Consider the following 11,851-nt stretch of genomic DNA (forward strand, 5'->3'; position numbering starts at 1 on the left):
GCAGGCCCCACTCCCTTCTTTTCAAGCTAGGTCCCTTTGCCACCTTGACCACTGCTACACACTTACACATTTGCTCCATCATTATGTTTCTCATTCCACTTTACCCAGCACTTTTACTTACAGAAAACAGGAAGACACAATGTGCAAGAACACTTGTTTCTACTCTGTGCCACTACCATTAGCAGAACACACTAATTAGCCAGTCAGATCTAGAGCATGCAATGTCCCTTCCAACACTGGAAATCCGTCTGAGGGCTGTCAGATACAGCAAAAGGCACAGTTTACTAAATTAATGAGTCACTTATATTTTGTTCCAAATTATCAACTTAAAATAGCAGTACCATGACTCAAGATCAAAATATTGTAATTATTGGATAACACTGCATCACAGCACAGCATGCTCCAATACTCTTCTGGGAATATGGTAAGAACTACTAAGTAAAATGTATTTACCTATTAATCGAAAACATCTAGAAAGCAAAATATAAATAGCATTTTAAAAAATAATTTCTAAAAGGAACTTTAAAGGACTTTATTAATACAGATACTATTATGCATTGTTCTTCTCATCCCAGTCTGTACCCACACACATTCCAGTCAGTGGAGCTTTATACACAGACATCTTTCTTCTGCCTCTGTTAGTCTGGGGAGTTCTATGCAGAGTCAACCAGAAAAACTATGCCAGCCAGTCACTTCAACGGTGCATTTTTATAATAAGAATAATTAAAATACCATTAATTTCACTATTTTCTTTAACTCACTAATGCTAAAAGGTACCAGAAATTAATTACTGCAAAGCACTATGCAAGATACACATGCTTGATGTTTAAAACTGTATTTTGTTATTTAGCAGCGACACAACTTTGTTGTGAGTTTTGGTGTTGTTTTTTAAAAAAATTTAGGGTGTTTCATACTAAACTGTGAAGTGTCAGATGGTACCAAATGAAGTTTGGTTATGAAATTCACAGTTAAGAGCCTAATGCAAAAATATACCACACACCTGAAATATACAAGACAGAAGGGTCATTCCCAAGTGATGCTTTTTAACCATTTTTAAAAACACTTACCTATGTAGCACCCCTTCTAGTGTTTTAGTCATGTAACTAAACTTGTTCATGTTAATAATGTGTTACATGTTGAAGAGACATTAGCTTACAAGGTTTTATAGCTATTTCCACTAATATAACATTACCTTTGTCAAGTTTAACAGAATAATTAGAAATAAACAAGTCATCACAGTGTAATAGAATGTCAGGTTGGAAGGGACCTCAAGAATGTCTGGCCCAACCCTTCTAATATTATTGTTTATATATGTCTCAGCAGCCCATGGAGCTGGGACTTAAAACTTTCCAAAGCAGGGGCATCCTCCACCACTTCCCCTGGGAGACCATTACAATGTCTGACTGTCCACATAGTGAAAAACTGTCTTGTGCCTGCAATGCAAAAACTGTTTTAAGATACAGACAGGAACTAAAAAATAATAGGCATTATTTAATCAATAAATGAAAATCACAGTCGATAATTATTCAATAAAATATTTTTATTTATGTACACAGTGTAAAGATGATGTATCGTCCAAAAAATGTTATATTGTACATGAGCAGACTTGAATTCGTTTAACATTTCTAAATTCACTTTAAGTGGGAGTCTCCCTGAGGTTAAGAAAGGTGTCTTATAACTGTACATGACATTTAAAAAGGAAAAAGCAAAAAACACTAAAAAATGTGGACACAAGTATTTAGTGAACGAAGGCCCCGACAGGACATACTAAAACATGTAAGACATCACTGAGGTAAAGCAACTGCTGCAACAACATGATTAGTACTGCAAATAAGAGAAAATATTATAGAAAAATTGGTAGGTGGACGGGGAAACAATGACAGGTTTTAGAAAAAATGTAAGACAGGACACAAATGGAGGCAGATGTAAACTGTGCATTAGGAATGCTGTATGAAGACAGTAAGAACCAGATGCCTGGCCCAGGGTGTCTTAGATCTTGAAGGTTTTCTTTAAAAAGTAAAACAGCAACAAAACAAAACAAAATCCAAAAAACCTACCCAAACATTTTCACCTTCATCACAGTTTATTGGGGTTTTTTGTTAAAAAAAAGAAAAAAGCTTCAGCCAGAAAGGTGACACAAACAACAGTCCTTCAATAAGCTTGTCTATCAAGAAATCAGGATGGAATCTCTCATAGTCACCAAAGCAAACAAAAGTTACCCAAAAAAGTATTATGCAACAGTTTTCCACATCACGGCAGCAGCACACACCCTGTGACTGGATCCAGCCACTCCTGAAGCTGACTCTGAATTTTTCTACCATTGGATTACAAATGAGGCCTTGTAAGACAAGCCCAACAGCACTGGGATTAGTTTCACATAAACAAATTTTATAAACAAATGATAGCTTGTCAACCTTTGGATTGAAAAGCAGCATTTAGCTGTAAGAATAATTAGACACCTAACCCCTCATTTATATAGAAAACTTTTTAGTACTGTTTTAGAGCAATGAGCCATCCACAATCATAAACCAGAAAATCCTCTCGAGGGGAGCAGCCAAAGGGCAATGAAGAAAACACTCAAAAAAATAAAAGAAAAAAAAAGAAAAAAAAAAGGCTTTGTAACTGAACTGGTAGCTCCCATACTAGGCCATCAAGATGACAAAGGAAGGTTGTCTGTATCTTTGTAGTATACTTTGTACTCTTCTGTATTTCTAGTTGGACTGTAAAATCCCCTCACCTCTCAAACCAACAGAAATAATATTAATGCACAGCTCTCCTGTTCTAGCAGGGTTTAGATAAGCAGGTGCCCCTAGGTATTGTTAATTATATTGTTAGACATGCAAAAGGTTTGAGATATGTCATAAGAAGTCTTTGCATGAAAAAATTCACAATAAATTGCATACTAAAAAGATGCCTTATTATGATACAAGATACTTTAAATGGCAGATTTATAACCCACTTAACATTACAGGAATTAATAATACAAATCATTAAACTTTAGAAGCTTGGTGCCACTGACATAACCATCCACTTGGCTGCTTGGACCACACTTACTCATTTTTCTTAGACCAACAGACACTAACCCAAACTCTCCACACCCTTTTATTTAAGACAAAGAAACTTTACCTCCTTTACCTAGTAACTGTAGGAATAACAACACTTGGCCCAAACTTATTTTTCTTCTGATGCTTCTGTTTTCTGTACCTGGGATTTTCAAAATTATTACCTTATTTTATTGAATCCAAACCTTACAAGGCTAAGGCTCCTTACAAGGTATCTGGTGAGTTATCCTCTGCATTCCCTCCTGGAACTCCTGCAAGTGAGCTCTATATTCTGCAAGATATGCATTTGGATCATATATCTGTGTTCTGTTCCTGAGGAATTTATCACTTTGCTTTCTCTTAAAATACTTTTACTATTACTGTCTCACACACAAACCCTTAGGGGAGGTACCTATACGATGGCATTTAGACAGGCTTCATTGCCAGAACACCGCAACTTAATTCTGGCCTGCTTAAAAAACAGAAGGTAGTAAAAAATTTAAGATTTGTATCTGCTGAATGTTAGCAGGAAAACAGAAAGAAGCTGCTGCAATTAATTTCATCCACTCAGCCTACTTTTGAGCAGGTGGTTTCAAATACTCACCACTTCCATCAAGATCCAGCTACACATTTGTGACCTAACAGTAAGTTTTCCTCTTTCTCATAGAACAACTCTTCCACAGTTAGGAAACACAGCAACCTGACTGCTAGCTTCTTCCCTTTACTCACAATGAAATCAAATATATTCTCACAAAAAATTAATCAAAGGGGGTTGTTTACACCAAACAGTACTGCCCTTACACATTTAAAACAGTATGGTCTACCACAGTTCAGTAAACAAAGCCTCTAACACATGCTTTGGCATAAATTCTTCATAGCTTGGGCTTGCCCAGTCTTACTATTTTGGAAAATAAATCTGTGTAGCAGTCAAGTCACACTATATGACAAAGTTTCAAGTTACAAGTTTTTTTATTTGACTACTAGTACAGTGCAGCAAAACTAATTAATATCTTATGTCATTCTCTTACCACTAGGCGTCACTCTTTTCTGTCCTGATCTTTATACCTTCACCTGCTGTCTAACATTTCAGCCAGAAACCATCAGACCAGTGCTATTACCGAGAACACCCACTACAGTTTGCCAAGTCTCTATCTAAAACAACAATCCTATTCCCTTTGGTCAAGGAAGGATTTAGTGATGCGGCAGATAAAGTGCAAATGATAGCTAGAGTTGCTTTACATGTTCTCTGAAGTAAAATAAAAATACTCTAACAACTCAACTCCCAAAGGAGGTGCTAACAGCCTCTCCTCCATAGAGGAGTCACCTCTAGATTCTAAAATCCTCTACAACTAAGAGAATTTCCAAAAATAAGGTGAACCATAACAGAAGAACTAATGGAACTAACTGCATTACAGCTCATGTGGGACCTACAAAGAAAATATTATCCATCAACCAGCAAACTTTTCAAGGATGAAACAGAGTCAAACATTCTATTGTTGTCTCTTGTATTTCACAGACTTTAGGTCCAGAAGGAACCACTATGATAATCTAGCAAGACCAACAGTAAAATGAATGCCTGCATCCTTACATGCACGTTTGTGGAGGATATGAAATCCTCCCACACTGAAGGCAACCTGAAAACTACACCTTTGACAGTGAACACTTGAACAATTATCTTCCTCAAGCCCACTTAAAAAAAAAAACAAAACAAAAAGAAAAAAAACAAACCCAGCCATGACTGCATTCTACCACTGATCAATTCAGCCACCTGGAATGATTTAATGGCACATATGAACTAGGTACCCATGCATACCAAACCTGGGTCATAATTGAAAAACAACATAATTTCCAGTATCAGTATCTATGACATATGTGAAATAGGATTCAAGCTAAGCTTGACTCACTCTGAGCTTAACAGACAAATTAACTGTAAAGTCACTTTGAAGCATTAGGATAAAGGATACCTTTAGACAGCATGTTGCTACCCAGTTATGAAATACAGTCCAACTTGACAAAATCATTGGCAAAATTCATAACTAAGAGGTTGAAGATCTTATGTGCATGTACAGATGAAGCACAAAAAATGCTTTTAAATACTTCTGCATATTCATACAGAATACTACCAGCAAGGAATCACTCTGTTAATTAGCTTCTTGCAAAAGCATCTAGTTCATGGGCAAATGATTACTTCACATTGCACTGTTCCACTAGAGCTGTTTCAATGTTACATCCTCTTCTTTTCATGTGTTTCACCATTTAATTTTCCATTTTCCACTGCTTTTTTTTCAAAGTTCCAGTCAGTCGGTCTGAGGAGTTGTTGAGTTTTTTTGTATGTCCAGTATGGGTTAAGTATTAGCGTAACAGCAAATAATCCTGAGAATAAAACAATAAAATGAAGAAGTCCCAGATTCTCCACGACCGAATTCCAATTGAAAATACACACCCACCACATGTGGTAAGTAAGAATCATGCGGCAGTGAAACAGGTGGATCATCACCCACTGGTTTGCCTTCCAGAATAAGGTATTAGCACAGCCAGCCTAGAAAAAACAAGAACAGAAAGTATGCAGAAGTGAGATTGTTATATCAAGTTAAGGCACTAAGGAAGCCATAATGTAAATATTCAGCTTTCACATGAACACATTCTCAGGCATTTTTTCCATGCAGAGCTGTAATATTCTGCACGTATACAGCATCCCAAACTCACACTGAATCCATACCATTTCACTATTCACCTGCACACATTGTAACATAAACCTATATGGAGAACTACAGATGTCTCATCACAAAAAAAAGCAGGTATCACAGTAACATGAACATCAGTTGGATGAAAGCAGTTTTTCTGAGACAAACCACACAGATCACCTAGCATGTAAAGCAAGATACATGACGACTGTTACAGACATAACTTGAAAATAATGGCATTCTTACCTTTAAAAGCATCCAGGAAACACACGTTGAGGGAGTACTCATCTCCAGCAACATTCCCATCAAAGGCAGATAATGTCCAGATTTGACATTAATCACTAGGCCAGCCAAGCCACCAAAAGCAAGCAAGTGATGAACTACCAAGAACACATCAAATGTTCTAAAAATAATGTTGGACATGTGAACAGCTACATTTTCAAGCAAGAAAAATCCAGCAGCTATTAAACAGTTAAACCAACTCCACTTCTGCTGAGAATACACTTTGTCAGCATGAAAAACGGGATCTATGAGCAAAGCCCATAACCCAGCAACACAACTCTGAAGTCCAAACACACCACGTGTGACAGCCATATTCCAGAACACCTTCTCCTTTGCATACAAAGCACGGTAAGTGCTACTTATCCATGAAGACAACCAGTGGGACAGAAGAAACACTCCCAAGTAGATCAAAAAACCAGCAGCTAAAAGCGTCAGACGAACTTCCCATAAGAGATAGTCCCAGTCAAAGATGGTCCCAAACACTTGATCATCATTTGTAGGATTCATTTCTTCTTTTTTTACAGAGCAAAGCCTTGCAAGAGGCTTGCCACTTCTCACACTACTGTCTCCCTTATGCTTAGTCAGAATCTGCTACTATGCAAATCAGAAACCATGAAATCTTCCATCTAGAACAAGAAGAAGAAGAAAAAAAAAGTTAATTTTTAAGTCATCCATATACATTTCAACTGAACCACAGAGAACTCCTACTGCAGTTGCTTTGGACCTGTTGCCATCAGGCAGTCATCCCAAAGCCAAAGGCAGAGAGACAAGAAACTTTAAGTGATGTCTTTAAGATTAGCAATTGGCCTGCAAAATCTGTACTAGTACAAAGTAATGCACTGAAACAAAACTTGAGGAGGGACAAGCAGGGAAGCAATAAAAAGGAAGAGAAAATACAAGCAGTAAAGCCTGTTCTTATTAAACCTGAATTTCAAGAGCAAGTGTGCTGTTTTTTCCTACACTCCTGCATCCCCCTCACTTATTTTCCACCACTTCCTATGACACTGGGTGCCGTTCAGAATCTCATATACAGATCTGGGACACAAAAATACAAAAATGTAAGCAGGACCACTTACACAGAAAATTACTGCAAAGACTGTATCTCAAAACAAGACTTTGCAACCAGTTTCTGAACATTAAATCACTTTCCAACAGCAAAAAACCTCAAAAAGAACAACAACAACAAAAAAAAACATGCCAAAAATGCAAGAAGAGTATGGAATGCAGACAAGCAACATTAATACATATTATTAACAACATTAGTGTAATTAACTGAACAGCTCAGCATTAAGTGCCTCAAGTTAGCTGAAACTTCCTGAATACACCGTAGTTCAAAAACAAAGACTCGTGTGAAGGGAAAAAGACAGATAATTTTGAAATATCTGAATACCAGCTCGTTTAAGGGACAACTTAAACAATATCAGCATGAAAACTAGACCCAGCACAGCCTTTGAATACTCAGAACCACAAAGCGCTCGGGTGTTCGGTGGAAGCGAGACGAAAAAGCCGCAACGACCACCAAATCCAGAGCCCCTGGTGAGATGCTCCTATCGCACTTTACCATGCAGCAAATGCCACGACAACCCAGCCCCTGTGCGGGCCCGCTCATGCTGAACTTTGATCTCAAATGCCCCTCTCCAAGACGGGAAGGGTGGAAGGTGAGGGGGGGGGGTAAGGGTGAAGGAGAAGGCCCCGCATCCGCCAACACGAACACGAAGGTGGGGTCCCAGCAGCACCTCTCAACCCCCCTCAAACTCCCAGAATAAAAAAAAAGAGGCAAAACACACCAATACTATAGCAGGAACAGGCCCAGAACAGCGCGATCCATTACGGCAAGCCTTGGCCCTGGAAGGGCCGCAACACCTCTCCCCGTCCCCGTCCCGTCCGTCCCTCCGCTCCCTGTCCCCGCGGCCGCGAGTCCCTCACGCAGACCTGAGGGGCCGGACGCAGCACACAGGCCTCGCTCACACCCGCCGCCCCTCACCTACAACGACGCTCACGATGGTGGGTCGGCCCTTCGCGGCTCCGGGACTGCCCCGGCCGGCAAGCCCCCCTCACCGGCCTGCCGTGAGCCCCCAGTCCGTCCCGCCCCGTCCCGCCACCCTCCCGACAACAGCCACCCTCAGCTGGGCAGCCGCCATGCGCCCCTCTGCGCATGCGCTAGGCGACACCACCACCCCTGCGCGCAGGCCTGGCGGCACGAACCATCGCTGCTGGGAGGAGGGGGGGAGGAAAGTCGTGGCGATACCACTTGGGTGAGGGGACACGCGAGGGGAGTCTTTTTGAGGTGTTTTTCTTCATTAACAGGAGGCTCATCACCACCACTGAAAAGTTAATAATATTTAACAGGCCCCTGTTCAACAATATATATTAAAAAAAAAAAAAGGTAGCCGTAATGTCATAGCCAGCACATTTACCTGGTAATTATCCAATTTCTTTAAAGACACTGAACTATTACATGGATGTGGCAGAGTTCTGCTGTATGATTGTTTCCGTGCGTGTGAAAATTGACGCTGTCGTCCCGCTGACTCAGCCCAGCTGGATCTTGTGAGCGTCGTCTGGGGAGGTCCCCTGAAACCACACCAGGAGGGCTCCACGGCTCTGCTTCCACCAGAGAAAGCTCAGCCCCACACGGACTAGGTGATTACATCAAAAAGTGATATATATAAAAAAAAAATAAAATCATACCACAGCTTCTTTTATATGAAGGATTAGTCTACAACAGCCAAAATCCTAAACTGGGCCTGCTTGTGGTAAGACACCTGAGCTGGGAAATCAGCCCTGGGAGTCTGATGGGAGCTCAGTTTCCGTCCGGGAGGGTGAAGTGCCACCGAGTGCTCAGGAAAGCTGGGTCCTGACACAGTGGGTGGATGTCTGGGATGGAGGGGTTTAATGCATCTGCTTAATATCGCTAATGTGAAAACCCAGTCTCTGACAAAACCCTTGAGCTCTGCGAAAAGTAAGATCTGTTCATATGGCCACCCCCTCAGCAGTTTAGGCACAGGTTGACAGCTTCAGTTGTTTATGGCAAACATCTGAGAACGAAATCTACCACTTGTATCTCCTTTTAATGTGCTGGGTGTGAGGCATCACACCTTCCCTCTGAGCTCCTCTACAGACAGCCCCAAGGGACATCAGGGCTGGGCTATAGCCGTGCCCATGCTCCCAGACACTGCCCATGTGCCACCGGGGTGAGTCACGAGTGGAAGCACACCAGGAACCTCACCTCTTCCCAGAAGGTCCAGGCTCAGCAATGTGGGCCAAGACATTTCAGCCAAATGTAGATCTTTCATGCAAAGAGCACACTCACAAACAAGTGACAGAGATTCTAATGATGTAGCAATGGCTAGCAAATTGGTCTTGTATACAGACCAATCATCTTTGCACAAAGTGCGTTTTTGGAAAGACTTGGTCAGCGCTCTTTTCTAATTCTGAAAGGAAAAAAAGGCTATAGGGCCTTAATGGTGCCAAGTAGAAGGAGGGCAAGTCACTGTGGACTTCCTACCTGATGATGGGTATTCATTTAATAACCTCTTTTCCCTAACAAATGCTGGATCTGGGTAACAAAACCTGGGGGAGCAATGGTTGGAAGACACTGCTGTCCCAAGTGACAAGATGGAACTGATGCACCATAGGCATGTGTTTTGTCTTTCCCTTATTCTATTGTTTCCATAGCTGTCTTTAAATAATTTCTTTAAATTTTAACACCTTGAGGCAGGAAAGTTTTTTTACTTACTTACAAGCAACTGTGATCACACTGTAAAAAAGAAACAAGATCACAGATGAGCTGCTGTATTTCTTGGGGATTTCCCATCTCTTCACTGCCTTTATTGCTTTCTCAAGCAAAATCTCATGTTTTAATTACTACCAGTCACAGACATGATGTAATAGTTCAGTGTTACTTTCTGAATCTACTGATACTACAACCATACTTAGTGACAAGTTTTAAATAGGTGCCTCATTATGGTAATTATAATCACTTCAGGTATTTCAAAATAGTTCTTCCTGCACTGAGGCTCATATCCCATGTTATGCCATATTCAATTCTCTTACAGACATTCTGGCTGGATATTATACTATGCCCTAGTCCAAAGTTAGAATTCCTGACTATTTGCCCTGTTGTGGTTTTGGAAGGCTTGGCATCTTCAGAATGCCATGGCTGGAAGAGCAAAGAGCACCTTCAGGCAGAGAGCTCTGCCTACAGTCTGGATGATCCACCCCTTGCAGTGAAGAGCCTCTTTATGCTGGTTCGGTAGTGCTTGCCTGCAGTGAAGAACTGAATGTGATTTTTTTTTGCACTTTACAACACCAGTGTTTTGTTTCCTCAGGGGCTACATCTGTACAGCCCCCCACGTGGGGGCTTTCATTTTGAAACAACATGGCTACATGCTAGCTGCCCATGGAATATGATGTTGGTACACACAATCTCCCAAAATATCCATAGACATGTTGGCTTGACCATTTTATAGGTCTCTCTCATCCTCTAAGTAGGATATGAAGGAAATGAAGTTACTGCCTTAGGTTGTCTTCATTCCTTTTTTAATTCCAGAGTACCAAAAACTTGATATATGTGGTACTGTATGTTGAACTAAGTCCTATAAGTATAAATAAAACCTGACCTGGTAATCTTCCAAAAAGAGGACGAAAAGTTTACTAAAATCTTAAGTCACGACTTTGTTGATTTCTGAAAGATTTTTAGCTCTTCTCCAAGTTTTAGAAAAGCTTACATATTTATAGACACAGATCCATGCATATCCTTGTGCACTGTCACATGATCATATATTTTCAGTGACATACTTCTTGAATTCTTTTTATAAACTGGTTTTTTTTTTCCTATTAACACCCACTAATCTGTAGTCTGTGCTCAAATCTATGGGAGCTTTACTGATAATTGTGGGAGCTTTGCTTTTGGATCTGTGGGAGGTTTACTGCATGATTGCCTCAAGGAACTCTGTGTCAATTCTGAATGTGTCATCTCACTTTGTTAATGTTTTACACATACTCTCAAGGTCTCCTGATTAATGTCCAGTGAGTATTTATGCAGTATTCCTACATGCAAACTAGGGTTATTTCAAGGAGCACTTTGAACATGCTTGTTTACAACGTTTTTGTTCTCAGCTAGTAGGAAGCATACTCAACTTCTTTCAGAAAACCCATATTACAAGGCTTTCATGTGTGCCAAGGATTCAGAAAGTCATTGCATAACATTTTCATCTACCAAGGCTGGTTCGCTTTCCTCAATACTTGGGAATGAGCATTAGTTTCTAAAAAATCTTTTTTTTTCACTTACGATAATTTTTAAATTAGTTAATCAATATCTTATGCTCCAGAACAGATAGTGACAATAGTTACTTTGAAACACGTGATGTTGCCAACATGTTTAAAAATGCAGATACAGGTAGCTTTGAGCTACCAGCTGTGGTGTGCTTCCGTCTTTCCAGATATTTTAAGTTATGTAGAAGAACTGGAGATTCAGTCTCTCAAGTCTCTCTCAAGTCGTTCTCAAGATTATGCCCCATTTTGCTTTACTGGATGAACATGTTATGAAAATTCTGGGGGTATACAACCACTGTTGAGTAGTGCTGTATATCCCAGTCTCACTAAAATACTCTGTTGGGTATAGATACAGTAAAGGATGTTTATCATATCCATATAGACCTTGTGATATTTGGCTGTTCCCTGTTCACTGTTTAATTGGACCTCAGTAAGTACAGCCCCTGGCAATCATTCATTTAATATTTCTTCCCTTCTCATTCTTCCTTCTCCATACTTCCACTCAAGGTGAGACATCCTACCCTTTTTTCTTCAAATCCTAATGTATTTCTGTTTTCATGCAAGATGCTC

General features: G+C 40.2%; 1 protein-coding gene across 2 annotated transcripts; it reads right to left on the reverse strand.

Annotated features, from left to right (window-relative positions):
• Nucleotides 1-1,522: 1,522 nt before the first annotated feature.
• On the reverse strand, nucleotides 1,523-8,186 carry CLN8 (CLN8 transmembrane ER and ERGIC protein). Of its 2 annotated transcripts, none has more exons than XM_030448108.1 (3): nucleotides 7,992-8,186; nucleotides 5,972-6,633; nucleotides 1,523-5,580 (listed from the first exon to the last, which is right to left on the reverse strand). In XM_030448108.1, exons 2-3 carry the CDS (start codon nucleotides 6,512-6,514, stop codon nucleotides 5,266-5,268), a joined length of 858 nt encoding a protein of 285 aa, XP_030303968.1. In that variant the 5' UTR covers nucleotides 6,515-6,633; nucleotides 7,992-8,186; the 3' UTR covers nucleotides 1,523-5,265. The 2 variants fall into 2 exon arrangements, with proteins under 2 accessions (XP_030303968.1, XP_030303969.1); XM_030448109.1 differs by having other exon boundaries at nucleotides 7,940-8,094.
• Between the last annotated feature and the right edge of the window lie 3,665 nt (nucleotides 8,187-11,851).

The sequence above is a fragment of the Calypte anna genome, chromosome 3 (genome assembly GCF_003957555.1).
Source record: "Calypte anna isolate BGI_N300 chromosome 3, bCalAnn1_v1.p, whole genome shotgun sequence".
In the NCBI taxonomy this organism is placed as follows: Eukaryota; Metazoa; Chordata; class Aves; order Apodiformes; family Trochilidae; genus Calypte; species Calypte anna.